We start from the raw sequence: 19,692 nt of genomic DNA, 5'->3' as shown, positions 1-19,692 counted from the left end.
TTTTGTACCGCGTTTCAGGGGCATAGAGATGTCCAAACACATAGATGGTAGTCATACGATGATTGTACCGAACTTCCCTCCCTAAGACTTTCCAAGTGGTTATCATTCGTCGAGAGGATAAGTCCGTGGTTGTGATTGTACACCATTAGTCCTTACTACCTGGGACAAAACTGAGGCTCTATATGCTAGGACTGTGCTTTGACTCGTTTACCGACTCCAGGAGGGTCATCAGGTGGCGAGATTGGGTACAGTTGCGACGCATGTAGGAGCCAGTGCATTGTAGTCGGGAATTCACCGCTCACCTACGGGTGTGTCTATCCCGTGTGATCTGATGAAATAATAGTGCATGGAATCTCTGGCCAGAGTATGAAATGTACGTTAGAGAAGGAGTTCTCCAATTGTACATGCTATGTAACTATTTATTCTCAAAGATGTGTCACATAGTTATCGAATTCTTATGCAAAACTCGATGAACCAATGGTTGCAGATTCGATCGGGATATATGAGATGAAGGGACCGTACTGTACGTTAATCATAACCTACTAGTTCCTGCATGCACTATCAGTGATACCTAGGGAATCATGGGGAGATGCTACTAGACGCTCATAACATGATTCGATGAGTTTAATCAGAGATATGATTTCTGAAATTCTCATGATTAATTGTTGATACATAGAATGAGGCAAATTAGGGTAAGCCCGAATAAAAGATTATTTCCTGAATCACAAAGAGTTGTGAACCCACGTCTAGCTGTATCCCTGAACCATTGAGGGTTACACAAGTACTGTATTACTTTGTCCCCGTTGAGATAATAAATTCAAGGAGTTGAATTTATATAAAACATTAATTAGAAATAAATTCAAGGAGTTTTAATGAGGCGTAGCAAAGAGAGAGAGCTTTAATGATGTCCTTGATCTCTTATTTATAGATGTAGACTTTTATTCTTCAAGGAAACATATTGCACAAGAAAAGTAAGAGTTTAATTAGAAATAAACTCTTAATACCATATCTGTTTAAATCATTATCATAAATAGTATATCTAAAATATATTTGCTTAATTATCTCATTATCTTAGAAAGGCAAAATCTCACAAGATATTGTATGAAATCAAATTAACAAGGAAAAGATATTGTTAGAGAAATTTAAATCAAGACATTTTATCAATTAAATTTGTAAATATTATTTCCCTTCAATCTACCCTTTTTTGTCTTTCTTGGACAAAATGAGATCAAATCCATTTATCCTTGTTTAGCTCAAATCATCTCCCCCTGAGTTAGAGAATTTTTCTCCCCCTGAATAAAATAAGGTTAGCACGGGTGTTGTTAGAATTGTTGACAAGACTTGAGACAACACCTGCACCATTTCATTAACAGTTTACTAAGGAAAAAAAATAAACAGAAACATCAGCAAAAATAAACCGGCACAAAATAAAGGACAGATCAACTGTTAACCAAAACACTTAATTCCCCTCCTCTTCTTCATCACCATCATCCTCTTCATCATAATCATCAATATCCTCATTATCCTTGGTCCCTGATGGACCAGCTTCTGTTTGATCATCACCATCTCCCCTTTTTTGTCCTGGAAAGACTGCTACCTCCAAAAGAAGCCGAAAGTTTGCAGCCACAGCTTGATAGTAGGCAATATCAGCCTTGGCTTGCTAAACCTTAGCCATAGCATGATCAATATCAGCCTTGGCTTCCTCAATCTTTGCCATAGCGTGAGCAATGTGGGCGTGCGCTTCGGGTACAAAGATCATGATGTAGTCAGTGGTCTGTGGAGGAGTAGGAGGGCTTGTCGGTGGCCTTGAAACAGGTGGTGCTGTGGGAGATTCAGCCCATGGAAGATCAATTCTTCGATTGCCTGTGAAAAATGCAGGGGCAATCTTGAATGGTTCACCAAGGTCAGATTCGAACAAAACCTTGTGAGATAAGAAGCCCATAGATCAGACTAGGAAAAGGTAGCTTCGACACTTTCAGACCACCATCAGCATATTGAAGCACTGTGTTGAACACGAGCTTCCCAAAGTTGAAGACCCCATTTGTTCCAATGGAGTATAGCACTAATTCCTGGTGTCGAGTGACAAAAGTGGTGTTGGTGGAGGGTGTCCAATTTTGAACAGACAGCTTGTGAAGCACTGAGTAAAATGAAGTCAAATTCGCTGTTGATAACTTCTGTGGATGAGTTGGAAAGTGAGTAACAAGGCCCCCAGTGATTTTGGAAGTGACAAGATGAATGTCTGGGGCAAGACCATCCTCATCCTCTGCAGGAGTCTGATAATGAGAGTTAATGGCTGCAGGACTGAACTCAAAGTCTGTGTTGCGAACATAAACTCTCCCATATTTCGCAGAACGTTCATCACCTATACCAGGTGAGAGGTTTGAGTAAAACTCTAGCACCGGCCATCGACTAAAAGGTGTGACTGCTGAGACGGTGGAGAGCAAGGAGCAGTTTTTCAGGAAAGAAATTAGATTTTGCCTCGCAATGGCATCAGTATCGACGTTCTTTTCCTCAATGAAGTCGCGATTTGCATAAAGATACCACTGATCAATTGCGTGCTCAGTGTAGAATTTGGTAGAAAAAGTAGTGCCCAAGTCATAGTCACTGAGCTCCGTGCTGTCTTCAGTGTTGGCATCATCCTCAGCAACATCCTGTTCAACAGACCCATGTTCTTGAGAGACGATATTTTCCTCAGCAGGCTTGTTAGTAGGACTGCTGGAGTTAGTAGAACTTCCAGAGTCTTGAGGATCAACAGGAGCAGCAGAAGTTTCGGGTTTTTGATTTCTCAAGTTGGCCATAAATTGGGCCAACGTGATTTCCTCTTCTGTAGATGGTGAGGGCTTTGGTTGAGGAACAGGGGGTGCGTCCTTGTCAGAATCAGGGGCCTCGCTGGAGGAGATACTATTGTCCTCAGGCGGAGAGGTAGTCTTCTTCCGGGCCACGAACTCATAGTCACCATCGGCGGAGTCATCGCCAGAGGTGTTGTCAAGATCAGTGAGTGAAGGGCGGCTCGGTCCCTCACCCTTTCGACGAAAACGATTAGAAGTGGTCAAATCAGGGTTGTACCCTGCTTGTCTCTTTGAACGGCAAACAGGGGGACGTGGAGGACTAAAAACATGTATTTTTGGCGGATTCTTGAGATCAATCGCATTTCCAGGCTCGCCTGGGAGAATGAATTCCAGTGGCGTGGGTTGTTCAGCAACAGGGACAATTTCCATAGGAGAAGCTTTCGAAGGTGTTGCTGAAGATGTTGGCTCTGTGGGGGCAACAACATCCGTGTGACCCATTTCACATCGTATGTCATGGCGATCATAGCCTTTCCCTGCCACGTGAAGATCAAAGTAGGAAAGACGATGAGTGCAGAAAAATAAACACAGAGGTAGATTTCGAGAGGAAAATACGAAAATCCGAGAGACAATTATGAGGAAAATGACGAATTGGCGGTGTAAATCATGAAGATAAGTATGAAAGAACAGTGCAACAGTAACAAAACATTTGGTAACTGATTTAGTCTAACGGTAAAAAAGAAACCGTAGAAATATAGCCGTTAAGCATTTCATGCAATTACTGAGATGATTTTCGCACAATATTATTTTAAAAAAATATTCCAGAAATAAACCCACATCGAATTTACACTCCACTAGACATGAAAGGTCACTGAAATTCGAGTTTTAGCAAAGTCTGAATTTTCATCGAATTCTTATTTTGTTGAAATACTTATGTCCTTATGACTCCACAATATTCACGAATATATGTTTATGCATGATCTAGTTATGCCTAATTACCTAATGTAACAGAAATAGAAACATGAAAACGCATATGAGATATGTTTACAGGTGAAGTGTTGTCATGGATGTTGGCAACATCTTCCGACATAGAAGTGGTAGCTCCCACACTAGAAGAACAGTCTTCTTTTGGACTCCTCTAGGTAGCTTTTTTCATTTTCTTCTATTTTGATTTTGTATTAAATTCAGAAGAGGTAGCTTCTACACTAAAAGTAAAGTCTTCTTTGGACTCTTTTAGGTAGCTTTTTCCAATATTTTCTTCTGATACAGAGTATGTTTTATAAATATTTTTAGTCTACTCAAATCACCTTTCACATGGGTCAAACTCATGGTATACATGATTATCCTTCACTACTTAGTGACTCAATTTGAATATTTTTCATGTCCAAGTGTGTTAAACAAGATCGAATAAGGAATTGTAAGTATAACAGAAGATAAAACAACATCATTCCAACACATCATATCACAGTATGCATGTAAATGCAGAATTTTTTAAAAAAATGCACATGCATATTAGGTGTTGTCCGAGATGTTGTAACATCTGAGATAACATCGATGGATGATCAGGCAGAACACATGCTGAGAGATTTCCTAAGGTTGAAAAACCTCTCAAAGTCTAATGCTTTTTGTGAATATGTCAGCCAATTGGTTATTTGTATCAACAAATTCAATCCGAATCAATCCTTTCTCGACTAGATCTCGAATGAAGTGGTGTCGAATGTCAATGTGTTTAGTTCGAGAGTGTTGTACTGGATTTTTTGAAATGTTTATTGCACTAGAATTGTCACAGTACACAACTAAGGGTTCCCTCTTAAGTCCATAGTCTTCTATCATTTGATTCATCCACAAGAGTTGAGAGTGAAACACAGTTCTGTTTTCTACTATGCCATGATATCAAGTTATTTCTAAGGTAAAAGCAGCCTCCAGAGGTACTCTTTCTATCATCCAAATCCCCTGCCCAGTCAACATTTGAAAACCCTACTAAATTCGAGTTTGTGTCGTGAGTATACCATAATCCTAGGTCAATGGTTCCGGCTATGTATCGTAGGATACGTTTTACGGCTTTTAAATGAGAAATATTAGGATTAGATTGGTATCTAGCATACAAGCAAACACTAAACATTAAGTCAGGGCGGCTAGCAGTCAAGTACAGGAGACTTCCTATGATGCTGCGGTATAAGGTGTTGTCAACATTTTCGGCAGCATCATCTTTGGATAATTTTTCATTTGAGCCCATAGGTGTCTTCATGTGCTTGGTGTTTTCATTAGCAAATTTCTTTATCAAGTTTTTAGCATACTTACTTTGAAACAAAAAGATTCCATCATGCATTTGTTTGATTTGCAAACCAAGAAAAAAACTTAGCTCACCAACCATGCTCATTTAGAATGTGAATGACATGCACTCAACAAAATTATCAGCATGCTTTTGAGATGAGGAACCAAAGATTATATCATCAACATAGACTTGACAAATAAGTATTTCACCTTTGGATTTCTGAATAAAAAGGGTATTGTCTACCTCACCTCGTTTGAAGCCAATTTCAAGAAGATATTATGTTAGTCTGTCATAACATGCACGTGGTGCTTGCTTCAAATCATAGAGAGCCTTTTTCAACTTGTACACATGATTCAAGTTATGTGGATCTTCAAATCCTTTAGGCTGTTTGACATATGCTTTCTCACACAAGGTACCATTCAAGAATGCACTTTTAACATCCATTTGAAATAATTTGATTTTCATGTAGCATGCAATAGCTAGCAAAAGTCGGACTGACTCAATGCGGGCAACAGGAGCAAAGGTCTCATCAAAATCAACCCCCTCAACCTGTGTTCACCCTTGAGCAACCAACCTTGCTTTGTTTCGAATGATGTTCCCTGACTCATCAGTTTTATTCTTAAAAATCCACTTTGTTCCAAATATATTGATGTGGTCAGGAGGTGGAACTAAATCCCAAACATCATTTCGAACGAACTCTTCAAGCTCATCATGCATAGAATTGATCCAAAACTCATCTTTTAAGGCTTCAACAACATTTTTAGGTTCAATTTGAGATACAAAACATGAGAATCTGACCTGTGAGTACATCGTACTCATGCATACTAGTCCAACCATCTTTCGGTAGTCGACTTTCTCTTTCTTTTCAGTTTGGACTTCTCCTTGCACACTTCCAATTATTTGAGATGATGGATGATTTTTCTGGATCTTAGTTGGTATATTCTGTCCATCATCTACTGTGTCATCTTCACTGTTCGCTTTGTCCTCACCTTCAGTGACTTCAGTGTCACGTGTTGTGCTAGGTGTTGTAACATCTGGGACAACACCTGCATTTTCCAGTATGATCGGATTTTTCAGAAGATCATCAACGTCATCCTCAGCTGTTTTCTTCTTGAGATTTGTACAATTATCAAAAACAACATTAATCGATTTCATAATAGTCCTAGTTCTTAGATTAAACATGCGATAGGCTCGACTATTAGTGGCATATCCCGAAAATAAACACTTATCACTTTTTGAATCAAACTTAGCAAGTTGATCCCTGTCATTCAACATGTAGCAAACGCATCCAAATATATGAAAATATTTGAGATTAAGCTTCTTTCCCATGATTATTTCATAAGATGTCATGGCTGAGTCACTTCTAAAATACACTCTATTTGAAATTTGACAAGCCGTATTTAAGGCCTCTGCCCAAAAAATGCTTTGAAATATTCTTTGAAGTCAGCATCACCCTTGCCATTTCTTAAAGCGTTCTATTCTTGCGTTCGGCAATCCCATTCTGCTGTGGAGTTTTTGGTGCCGAAAACTCATGTGTGATTCCTTTCCTGTCAAAGGATGAGAATAAAGAATTTTCAAACTCCTTACCATGGTCAGTCCTGATCCTTCTCACCTTAAGACTGTGGAAGTTTTTGATTCTTGTGATCAATTGTTTAAACACATCAAAAGTGTCTGATTTCTCCCTGATAAAACTTATCCATGAAAATCGTGAAAAATCATCAAAAGAATATTTTTTACCTCCAAAGCTTTCGACTTTCATAGGACCCATAAGATCCATGTGTAGTAGTTCTAGACAGCGTGTTGTCCCAGATGTTGGCAACACCGGGTGTGACACGCAAGTCTGTTTTCCTTTTTGACACTCACCACACACATAAGGTATTCCAGATGAAAGATTAGGCATACCTCGCACTGCATCGTATTTACTCAAATTATTCAAGGTTTTGAAATTTACATGGCCGAGTTTCTGATGCCAAAGGTCAAGTTCAGTGATTTGTGCATATTTGCATGAAAGTTCTTTCACCTATTTTGTAGCAATTGTCCGAGGACCTTGTACCTGTCATGATGCATATGTTAGATTCATCAAAAACTTCACACGCATGTTTATTAAACTTGACATGCAAATTATCATCGCATAATTGACTTATGCTTATCAAATTTGAGTTTAATCCTTCAACATGGAGCACATAGTAGAGCTTTGGTAGTCCTTCAACATTCAAAGTTCCTTTTCCAACACTTCTTCCTTTAGCTCCCCCTCCATAGTTACTCTGCCATATTTTTGTTCAACATAATCGATGAGATATTCTCTTGACCGTGTCATATGGCATGAGCTACCACTATCAAAGTACCAGTAACCTGCAGTGTTAGTTTTTAATGAAGTGTAAACAACATTACAGTGAATTTTTATCTTTGGTACCCAAACCTGTCTTACTATAGGTCGATTCTTGGAGGTGTTGCGGGAAGTTTTGTGCAACATTTTAGGTAACATCCGGCTTGACTTTTGGTTTATGCGGTCATCCCTGAGTTTAAAACAGTATGGCCTGATATGTCCAGGCTTAAAGAAGTAATGGCATACATACATGCGTTTTATTTTCTTAGGAACAGGTGCAGTGGATTGTCTTTTCGGTGGAGAGCTTTTGGTTGAAGGTGTAGGTTGAGATGGTGTGAATGTTTCAGTTTTTTCTTTCACAAAAACGGTGGATTTTGAAGATTCACCAGTTTCATATACACTGTCATTGAATCCTAAACCCTTCTTGTCATCTCTTCCCATCGAAAGTATGGATTCAAGCTTGGATGTGCTCGAATTAAACTTGGATAAGATTTCAGTTGCCTTTTGAAGTTCTTCTTTAGTCTTTCCCAATTCTAAGTCCTTTTTGCTCAGAATTACTTCAAGTTTGGCAACCACGGCCTTTAGATCAGTGTTTTCCTTTACAAGAGTGGAGTTAAGCTTGTTTCTTTTGGTCTAATCCTCAAACAACTCTTCATAAAGCTTTTGAACACTCTCAAGAGTCATCTCTTCATCATCAGCTTCCGATTCATCATCTACGCTCGAATTTCCAGAAGTTGTGGATTTTAAACATACTGATTTTTTGCAGATGTTGCGGCCAGGTGTGGCAACACCTAGGGCAACACCTAAAGGATTCACCTGCAACTTGTGATTTTCTGTTAATAACGCAGTCAAGAAGGTGTGATTATCTTCATCATTGGATTTCTCCTCCTCATCAGTTTCTTCATCGCTTAAAGACGCATTGTAGCCTTTGTTCTTTCGCAATCTGTTGGCACATTCATTTGCATAGTGTCCGAACCCCTCGCACTCTCTACACTGCACTGAATCATATTTCTTTGAGTTAAATTGTCCTTTGCCTTCGTTCCTTGGTTGAAATTGTTTCTTGTCAGGAAACCTTTGTGGTCTTTCAGGGGCAGGAAGACTTGAAAATTTGGAGGGTTGTGCATCCTTCTTCTTATCTCTGATTCTCTTCAAGTAATCCCCGAATTTCTTTGTGATAAAGGAGATAGAGTCCTCACAAAGGTCTGATTCATTGACTTCTTGGGATATTTGAAGAAGGTCATTGTAGGTGTCATTTGAAGCTTGGAATGCAATTGTTTTCCCTTTATCCTTCTTCTGCATGTCTATGTTCATCTCAAAAGTCCGAAGTGAATTGATAAGGTCTTCCAAAGCCATTTGCGTTGTGTCCTTAGCCTCATCTATCGCACAAGTTTTTATGTTGAATCTTTTGGGCAAAGAACGAAGAACCTTACTAACTAATCGTTCATTGGAGATGGGGTCTCCAAGACTGAACGCCTCATTAGCAATTTCCCGTAGGCGACGATCATATTCCAATATGTTCTCAGATTCTTCCATCCTCATCATCTCGAACTTGGAAGTAACCATCCTCAGTCTTGTTCGTCGCACACTCTCAAAACCTTCACAGTGTCTTTGTAAAATGTCCCATGCATCCTTGGATGAAACACAATTAGTAATAAGCCCGAACATATTCGTATCAACTGAAGAAAAAATTGCATTCAATGCCTTTGAATTGTAATTTGAAATATGCACTTCATCAGTAGTCCAGTCGCTTTCTGGTTTGATTAGACTATCACCATCTTCGTCCAGTCTCCTAGGTGGAGTCCAACCAGTTAGAACTCTTTGCCATGTTCTCTCATCTATAGATTTTATATGAAACCGGATTTTGACCTTCCATAGACTGTAGTTGGTTCTATCTAAGACTGGTGGCCGAAGTGCGGTGTTTGCGAGTGATGCGTCCATTTAAATATTTCTGTCAAAACAAAAACAAAACCAGAATCGGCACTTAGTATATCAAGAGTAGGATCTGATACCACTTGTAAGAAATAGTGTTCGACAGATGTGAATAACTATATCAACAGTAGTGTAAAATCGTAAATTTGTGTTTTATCAGAATTAAGTGTTGTGTCAAATGTTACAACATTTAAGACAACATGCAGCGGAATATTAAAGTTTGTAACACAAATTCACTTTAAATAAATAGATGGATGTGCGGTGCCTCAAGGCAAAAATTAATCACTAGAAAAACAAATCGTTTACAAAACCTATCACTAGTGATTATGACAAAAATCAATTTCCTCAACAAGTTGAGAAAATAAACGCTTTCTATAACAACCAACAATAATAAAATATCAACTAAGAAAGCAAAAACGTGATCCCGAAAAGCACGATCAATTAAACATGATCTTCATCCAACATCGTTATGGATGTTGACTGTAGATGTTTGCAACATTCAGGACAACACGGTGATCACCACTGTCCAACACAGCACGATCCTTGATGACTTGTGGTGGGCTGTCGTTGACCACCAAATTTATTCCTACTCTTTTAAATAAAAATGAGTATAATGGTGAGTAGGGTCGAATCCACAGGGAACGGTAGATTTATTTCTTTTGATAATAAAAATAAAAAATGGTGGATTTGTTTTGATAATTACTAAATAAAATAACCTAAACTAAAATTACCAAGCAAGAAAAATACTGAATCTAGAATTGAAAATTAATCGACGAGAATAAAGTGAAGAATTTATGACGAGAAAATACTGATTCAAGGGGGGTTCTACTAATTAATTATATCACTGTTCATCGGCTAACAAATCATTTATTCATGTTATTCCAAGCAATTAACCTTAGAATAATAGGGATAGCCGCTAAAATTCTTGTGTTTTCCTAAATTAATTGACCAAACCCAGCATCCAGTCAAAACTTATCAATAATCAACTGGGCACGATAGCGTTCCATATTAATTAAAAATAGCATTTTAGTTTCGTGAAAACAGTTAATCCTAAAATCTAACAACCGAGATAGCTACAATTGGAAGATCTAGTTCCATCGATTTATTTAGATTACACATGTTATGATAGCACAACACATCTAACCTATTGCTACTCACGTACCAATCGTTCATGACAATTATGGATCACTGAATTCATGGTTAGCATTAGAAAATCATACATCAAATTAAATTGTCAGATTAATTGACGTATAACATTCATATAATTAAATCATAAATCAATGAATACTTGGGCAAACAAGAATAATAAATTAAAGTGCAAAAACCTCACAGTGATAAACTTAAAATAGTAGACAATCCCTTGAATCAGACTAAGAAAATTAGCCTAACATAGTTTGATCTACAATATCCATGAAAAATAAATAAGAAAACATAAAGAAATGCAAACTATTTTGTTGGGAGAAGTCTAGAGGTCCTGCGCCTTGCTATACGTGAGGAGGAAAAAAAATGGTTGAGTGCTTTTTCCAATCTAATTCTTGAAATCTTCATGGCGGCTGTCTTCTCCTTGGAGTGGTGGCTTTTGGGTCTAAATTTTTACTAAAAAGCCCACTAATCTTTTATTAACCCTAAATCTTAAATATAAAATAATATATAATATTTCATCTAGAATTTTATTAATTCTTTCAAATCTTGCATAACCTTCACAAAATCAGATTTTTTCCTTTCTTGCAATTTTCAGGCAGCTGAAACATAATCACAATGCGTGGCCACGCCTTGTTCCAGGACCTCTTCTGATTTGGCCATTTTCTTTCAAAATATATCTTGGAAACTTCAAATGTGATAAACATCACCTTTTTAGCTCAAATTTGCTCCAAGACCGTAAAAGTTCCTCCTACAATAAAATTACACAAAATGTATCAATTAAACATATCGGAGGTTGGAATAATGGGAAATATGAAAATAAAAATACTAACTATTACGCGCCTATCAAAATCTCCCACACCTAAACGATGCTTGTCCTCAAGCCAAAAATAGATCAACTCATTATCTCAATTTTTCGTCCTCCTTCCGCTTCCTCTACTTATCCAAAACATTTATCATGCAAGAAGACATTTTAATTTCAAAGCATCTCACAAAATAATATCATGAACAATCACTGCAATCAGAATGTGTAGAAATTAAAATATATGGGATTTAACAACTCCTCACAAGATTCGCTCATTCCGCTCATTGGTGTCTAGGATATATGTCAACAAACTCTCATGTCAAATGCATTGAAATTTTTTTCCATAGGCTTGCAAATTTATCACATCCTTCCACTAAATGAATGAATTAAAATACACAAACAAAAAGGGCTATAAATGGGTTGTAATGTGGCTAGGGGTAAGGTAGGATAAAAGGAAACATTGAGCTATGGAATTAGAGAAATCATATGCACTTTTCGCAAAACAATTGCATTCAAATAATAACATCTTCAATTTCATTATAACATCAAGATCCCTCTTTTTTTTCTATTTGTTTGCTCTTCTTTTCTTTTTCACTTCGTCTACTTTTCTTCTTTCTCTTTCTTTTTTTTTTGTTTTTGTTTTTGTTTTTGTTTTTTTTTGTAGACGGTGACTATGAGGTTTCGAGATTGACGAAATCCCACCAATTCACACTATTTTGGATTGAATGATGCTATTTATGAAAATTTTATATGATTTTCCAATTCAAGGTTCAAAAAGGAGGATAACCAACAAAAAGGATTTATCACGGCTTGTAATGTGGTTATTTTTATTCAAAGAAAAAGGCTGAGGCTCAAACTTGGTTCACTAGGGGTCTATGAATCAGGGTAGGCTCAAAGAACGGCTCAGATGATGCGAAAGAAAATGGTTAACCCTAATGCCCTTATCATTTTGTCTAAGCACCTAATCCACCACAAAGTGTTGACAAAGACATGTATAACAATGCAAGTTCTAGAAAAATTAACAATGCAATGACAACACACAATCAAAGAAAATGGAGCATGATATCATGATTGCTCATAGGCTCAAAGCTCACCAAGAAAAGAATTATAGCAATTGTGTTAAATCCAACACACTTGTCCTCTCTAACTACCATCAAGAGCAACTTATTCATAATGTAAAAAGTGAGAATGCAAAAACATTTGCACGCAAAGAAAAACCTCATTTTTTTCGCATAGGAGGCAATCAGGATTCAGAAGAAAGAGATAAAAAATGAACTAGGTGCTTGGAACTAACAAAGTTAATATATTTTCCCCTTTTTTTCAATTTTTTTTTTCAAAATGCTGAAAAATTAAATCAACAGACTAAAAATCAAATAAGAAAAAAAATCAAAAATCCCACAGTAAAGTCAAACTTCTCGCACAAACTCCCACACCTAAACTTGGCATTGTCCTCAATGACAAAAAATAGATGCTCAACTAAAACGATAAAATAGTAGGAAAAGTTAGAAAACTCCCCTGAAAAATTATGAGCATCGTAAAGAAACATCATCTACTGCTGCGGTGGGGACGTGAGAGCATGGCTCGGTTATGGAAGTTAGAGCAGACGAGCGGCTGGTGGGTCGCGACGACGCTGGAGAAGGTGGCGCGAGATGGGAGAGGGGATTTGGAGAGGGGCGATGGAGGCTTCTGTGAGAGAGAGAGAGAGAAAAAAATAGGTTAAGAAATTTTATTTTATTTTTTTGTTTAAAAATTCAGTAGAAGTGTTTCAACAAGGCGTGGCCACGCCTTGTGTAAAAACCTCTGCTGGAACAACTTTTTTTTTTAAATCAGTAGAGGTGTTTCAACAAGGCGTGGCCACGCCTTGTACGAAAACCTCTACTGGAATTATTTTTTTTTTTGCGCAGAAGTGGTATTCTTATAAGGCGTGGTCACGCCTTGTTAGAGGACGTCTTCTGCAGAAATGTAACAAAAATTGTACTATTTAAAAAAAAGGAAAAAAATCAAAATAATAAAAAACAAAACCAAAAATAAAAATAAAAATTGGGTTGCCTCCCAATCAGCGCCTCTTTTTATTGTCGTTGGCTCGACTTCATTCTTTCTTGTTGCTCATGGTGGTTCATATATGGTCACTTTATCCACTTTATTCCGTTTGAATATTTTCATAGCAAATTTCAGCAAATGCTTGTTTTCTTTGAATTTCTTGGAAATCCCTATCCCTTGGATATTTCTTCCCTTTTTTATGAGTACATGCTTGGGTCGATCTGGAGGAAGTTTTTGCATAATTTTAGATATCTGCAGATCAGAGAGAGAAAATAAAGTATTAGAATTTTCAACAGGTCTTTCAATAATCTCCTCTAATTCATTCTTATCAACAATTTTTGAATTTTCTTGTGACAAGTGATTAGCGATATCAAGAGTATTAATAGTGCTTTCACTAACACGATATTTCATGGTATCATAAATATTAAACTTAACAATCTCACCATCAAATTCCATAGTAAGGGTACCACTATTAACATCTATGACAGACTTTGAAGTTTTCAAAAATGGTCTTCCTAGTAAAATTTGACTGTTTAAATCATCATTTTCCATATCAAGCACATAAAAGTCAGCAGGAAAAACCAAATTTTCAACTTTCACAAGAACATCTTCAATTACACCTCTAGGATAAACAGTGGACCTATCAGCCAACTGGATCACAATGTCGGTTTCAGTCAGAGGTCCAAGTTCCAAATAGTTATAAACAGAATTAGGCATGACATGGATAGAAGCACCTAAATCCAACATAGCCTTTTCCAGTCTAGTATCATCAATAGTACAAGGGATAGAAAACATACCTGGATCACTGCATTTGATAGGAATGGTTTTTTGAATGACTGCAGAAACATGTTCTCCTACCTTTTCTCTTTTACACCCCTTCAACTTATGTCTCTTTTTTGTAGTACACAATTCTTTTAAAATTTTAGCACAACGAGGTATTTGTTTAATAGCATCTAATGAAGGAATATTTACCTCGCCTCTACAAAGAGTGTCATTCAACTCCTTAATACTTTCACATTTCCTGTTCAATGCAAGAGGGAATGGGGGAATAGGTTTATACTCAAATAGAGGAGAAAACTTACCTTTCGGAGCATCTTCTTGATTGATTATTTTATCCTCAACGTTTATCTCATTCTCTTCCTTTTGCTTGACTGATGCTTGTACCCCAATTTCTTGAACATCCAATTCTTTACAATTTCTCAAAGTAATTGCACTCACATTTTCTCTTGGATTCACCACTGTCTGAGAAGATAGATTACCTAAATTTTGTGATTCCAACTTGTGAATTGAAGTCACCAACTGTCCCACTTGAGTGCTCAAATTCTGAATGCTAGCCCTTGTTTCTTGTTGAAATTTTTGAGTGTTCTCAGCTAAGGATTGGACAATTTCATCTAATGACATACCTGAGTTAGGCGCTTGCGCAGGTGCGTGTTGTTTGTTCCAATTTTGCTGTGGATATTCTTGTTGGCCTCCTTGATTCTTATAGCTGAAATTTGGGTGATCCCTCCATCCTGTATTGTAGCTATTAGAATATGGGTCATATCGACGCTGGGGCTGTCCAGGAAATCCACCAATCGCATTGGCTTGTTGCGTGGGTTTTTCTTGTAGTGACGGACACATATCTGTAGGATGTCCCACCATAGCACATACACCACAAGCTTTTACCTGTTGCACCTGTCCTGCAACCAATTTTTCCAAAAGAGATGTCAAAGAATCTAACCTTTGATCGATAGGAGTAACACTTACCTCATTGACTTGTCGTGGAGGGTTGTCTTGCCTAGTACCAAACTGTTGTGCATTGGCAGCCATGTTGGAGATTAGAGCTCGTGCCTCTTGAGGCGTTTTGTTCACCAATGCACCTCCACTTGCAGCATCAATCATGTTCCTATCAAAGAGTGAGAGTCCCTCATAAAAATATTGAACTAGTAGCTGTTCTGGAATCTGGTGTTGTGGACAACTGGCACACAACTGCTTGAATCTCTCCCAATACTCATACAAATTTTCCTCATGCAGCTGTCTAATCCCACAAATGTCTTTTCTAATATTTGCTGCTCGTGAAGCTGGGAAAAACTTCTCCAAAAATTGTTGTTTCATATTGTCCCAAGTTGTTATCGTCCCAGAGGGCAAGTAATAGAGCCAATCTTTAGCCTTGTCAGCTAAAGAGAATGGAAAAGCTCGCAGTAAAATTTGTTTCTCTGTGATCCCTTGCGGTTTCATGGCTGTGCAAACAATATGAAACTCTTTTAGATGTTTATGGGGATCTTCACCTGGAAGACCACGAAAAGTAGGCAATAAATGAATCAAGCCAGATTTTAATTCAAAAGTAGTATCAAAAGTAGTATCAGTAGTAGAGAATTGAATGCATAATGATTGTTGAATAACATTAGGATTAGCTAACTCCCTGAGTGTTCTTTGAGCTTGTCCTGCCATTTCTTCTTGGTCACTTTCACTTCTTTCAATCTCAAGATCAATGTCAGATTCTCTTTCTGTATCGTCGGAGTCCAATGATACGTCCAAATAAGGAGATGATGATGATGGTTGCTTTTCACGCATTAATCTTGCTTCTTTTCTCAATTTCTTAGCTGTCTTCTCGATTTCCGGATTGTATTCGAGTTCACCTGTACGAGAAGAACGAGACATAAAAAATAGAAAATAATCAAAAGAAATTAACCTTGCACCGCTCCCCGGCAACGGCGCCAAAATTTGGTGTGCTGTCGTTGACCACCAAATTTATTCCTACTCTTTTAAATAAAAATGAGTATAATGGTGAGTAGGGTCGAATCCACAGGGAACGGTAGATTTATTTCTTTTGATAATAAAAATAAAAAATGGGGGATTTGTTTTGATAATTACTAAATAAAATAACCTAAACTAAAATTACCAAGCAAGAAAAATACTGAATCTAGAATTGAAAATTAATCGACGAGAATAAAGTGAAGAATTTATGACGAGAAAATACTGATTCAAGGGGGGTTCTACTAATTAATTATATCACTGTTCATCGGCTAACAAATCATTTATTCATGTTATTCCAAGCAATTAACCTTAGAATAATAGGGATAGCCGCTAAAATTCTTGTGTTTTCCTAAATTAATTGACCAAACCCAGCATCCAGTCAAAACTTATCAATAATCAACTGGGCATGATAGCGTTCCATATTAATTAAAAATAGCATTTTAGTTTCGTGAAAACAGTTAATCCTAAAATCTAACAACCGAGATAGCTACAATTGGAAGATCTAGTTCCATCGATTTATTTAGATTACACATGTTATGATAGCACAACACATCTAACCTATTGCTACTCACGTACCAATCGATCATGACAATTATGGATCACTGAATTCATGGTTAACATTAGAAAATCATACATCAAATTAAATTGTCAGATTAATTGACGTATAACATTCATATAATTAAATCATAAATCAATGAATACTTGGGCAAACAAGAATAATAAATTAAAATGCAAAAACCTCACAGTGATAAACTTAAAATAGTAGACAATCCCTTGAATCAGACTAAGAAAATTAGCCTAACATAGTTTGATCTACAATATCCATGAAAAATAAATAAGAAAACATAAAGAAATGCAAACTATTTTGTTGGGAGAAGTCTAGAGGTCCTGCGCCTTGCTATACGTGAGGAGGAAAAAAAATGGTTGAGTGCTTTTTCCAATCTAATTCTTGAAATCTTCATGGCGGCTGTCTTCTCCTTGGAGTGGTGGCTTTTGGTTCTAAATTTTTACTAAAAAGCCCACTAATCTTTTATTAACCCTAAATCTTAAATATAAAATATTATATATAATATTTCATCTAGAATTTTATTAATTCTTTCAAATCTTGCATAACCTTCACAAAATCAGATTTTTTCCTTTCTTGCAATTTTCAGGCAGCTGAAACATAATCACAAGGCGTGGCCACGCCTTGTTCCCGGACCTCTTCTGATTTGGTCCATTTTCTTTCAAAATATATCTTGGAAACTTCAAATGTGATAAACATCACTTTTTTAGCTCAAATTTGTTCCAAGACCGTAAAAGTTCCTCCTACAATAAAATTACACAAAATGTATCAATTAAACATATCGGAGGTTGGAATAATGGGAAATATGAAAATAAAAATACTAACTATTACGCGCCTATCAACTTGTTTCTCTGATCTTTACGGTGTGCACAAGTCCGTGTTTGTATGTATGATCAAGTGAGAAGAGGCGTAGCAAAGAGAGAGAGCTTTAATGATGTTCTTGATCTCTTATTTATAGATGTAGACTTTTATTCTTCAAGAAAACCTATTGCACAAGAAAAGTACGAGTTTAATTAGAAATAAATTCTTAATACCATATCTCTTTAAATCATTATCATAAATAATATATCTAAAATATATTTTCTTAATTATTTCATTATCTTAAAAAGACAAAATCTCACAAGATATTGTATGAAATCAAATTAACAAAGAAAAGATATTGTTAGAGAAATTTAAATAAAAACATTTTATCAATTAAATTCAAAAATATTATTTTTCTTGAAAAGTGATATTAAACATTATCATTTCAAGGGAGAACGTCGAAGGATAAAAGGGATCATTTTAAAAGTTTTTTTTTAAAAAAAATTATAAAGAAAATCTTAATTATTTTATTTCAAGAATTTCAACATAAGAAGTGATATTAAACACCATCATTTCAAGAGAGAACGTCGTCAAACGTGGGAAGACGTACAATGGGGCATTTGCCATGAAATTTTTATGCCACGTTTCATTTTCATCCAATTGCAAGTAATTCAATTTTTTTTTATCAACCTAATTTTCAAAGGTAACAAAATCTATTCGTAAACAAGATCTCACAAATTTTTATCCGTAAAATTGATCAATCATATTTATATTCACAATAATAAATAATATTTTTTACATAAAAAATAATATTTTTTCATTTCTGATCCAAATAAAAAACCCGTCACACAAAATTGATTTTTAAAACTATTTTCACTCAAATTTTTGTATTTAGAAGATGTAGATTGAAGACGTCGATTTGAAATGAAAGCTGAGTTGTCAATTTGGTAGTCGTAAATCAGAACTATAATGTTTTTTTTTATTAGATTCTTCAGTGCAAATTAAAATATAACATCCAACATCGTCTGTATACTCCACTCCTTCAAAACCACTAAAAATATAAGCGAATAACACTTTAAACAAAGCAAGCTACTAATAATGGCCTACTAATTCTTTGACCCTTTTCTTGATTTCATCTGGATTTGCGCCAATAAGTTTTTGCGTTGCAACTCCTTCCTTCATCAGTACAAATGTTGGCATTGCCTTGATCTCCATCTTTGACGCCACATCCTAACAAAATTACGCCTCTACTAAGGGATTTTCTTTGTAAAATTTTATTAGCATTTTTATTTTACTGATAAAATAAATTAATTAATTCGAAGAGTACTAATCTGATCTACGTGACGTAAAAATATAGTTTTTGACCAGAAAACTTGACGAAAAGAATGGAACTGCACGAATTGAAACAACTTTTGAAATGATGAATAAAAGTTAGGGAGTAAAATGCTTGTGGATGAAAGTGAGCGCGAAAATAAGAATGCTGGAACTCGACTCGAGTACATACATACAAAGGATTGAGTACCTTGACTTCGTCGACGTCCACGGTGAGAAACAAGATATCTTGGTGGCACAAAGCCAATTCTTCAAAAAACTGATTCATGGCTACCGAAGGCATGCACCAAGAAGCTGTAAAGTGAACTACAACCTGCAATTTTATTTACATTCTTGAATGATCTTATTCTTATATATATTATTTTTGCCATAGATCAGGTTTTAGAAAATAAAAATCAATTGTTTTTTTTTATACTAGTCTCTCAAATTCTTGACCAAAATTATTTGAAAGTGAAATTTATTACTTACACGACAGCCAAGTGAAATTTGTTACTTACAGGACAGCCTTGATTCTTTGCCTGAGACATAAGCAAATCCCATGTTTCCTCTGATTCAACTTCGACAACTCTTGACTCTATTACTTGTCCTGCCATTTTGCAACTTAGATTCTATATTTCCCAGCAAAATATCTCTGAATATAATGAAATCAAGAAAGTTCGGTTTTTGAGTCCTGAACGTACGTGGCATTATATGCGCTATAAATATCTGATCTGGATAGACTTCACCGATGTATTTTTCTTTTTCAAAACTACCCTCACAAATTAAACAACTCACCACCCTTCAAAATAAATAAATAAAAAAAAAACATTTTAAATATTTTTTTTTAAAACATATGTAACTATTAAGAGCACAAAATAAATTAACCGTAATTCAAATCCTTTAGTCCAACACATAATAGAGTGGTCTTGAACCTTATCAATATGTAGTACATATTTTTCTCGAGTTTTCCTCCCAATA

General features: G+C 36.1%; 2 protein-coding genes and 1 non-coding gene across 3 annotated transcripts; 1 reads left to right on the top strand and 2 right to left on the bottom strand.

Moving 5' to 3' along the window:
- Window positions 1-13,367: 13,367 nt before the first annotated feature.
- Window positions 13,368-15,854, bottom strand: LOC142541979 (uncharacterized). Its single transcript, XM_075648426.1, has one exon. It carries the CDS (start codon window positions 15,852-15,854, stop codon window positions 13,368-13,370), a length of 2,487 nt encoding a protein of 828 aa, XP_075504541.1.
- LOC142544042 (small nucleolar RNA R71) lies at window positions 15,240-15,347 on the top strand. Its single transcript, XR_012820010.1, has one exon. It is a non-coding gene; the product is annotated as a small nucleolar RNA R71 (small nucleolar RNA).
- Window positions 15,855-18,357: 2,503 nt separating the features above from the next.
- LOC142541632 (thioredoxin-like protein CXXS1) lies at window positions 18,358-19,414 on the bottom strand. The gene is made up of 3 exons (XM_075648120.1): window positions 19,233-19,414; window positions 18,926-19,048; window positions 18,358-18,633 (listed from the first exon to the last, which is right to left on the bottom strand). The coding sequence occupies exons 1-3, from the start codon at window positions 19,326-19,328 to the stop codon at window positions 18,496-18,498; spliced, it is 357 nt and encodes a 118-aa protein (XP_075504235.1). The 5' UTR covers window positions 19,329-19,414; the 3' UTR covers window positions 18,358-18,495.
- Between the last annotated feature and the right edge of the window lie 278 nt (window positions 19,415-19,692).

This window comes from Primulina tabacum, chromosome 4 (assembly GCF_025594145.1).
Source record: "Primulina tabacum isolate GXHZ01 chromosome 4, ASM2559414v2, whole genome shotgun sequence".
NCBI classification, from domain to species: Eukaryota; Viridiplantae; Streptophyta; class Magnoliopsida; order Lamiales; family Gesneriaceae; genus Primulina; species Primulina tabacum.
Note: the sequence above shows the minus strand (reverse complement) of the source record. Positions and strands in the feature narration are given on the sequence as shown.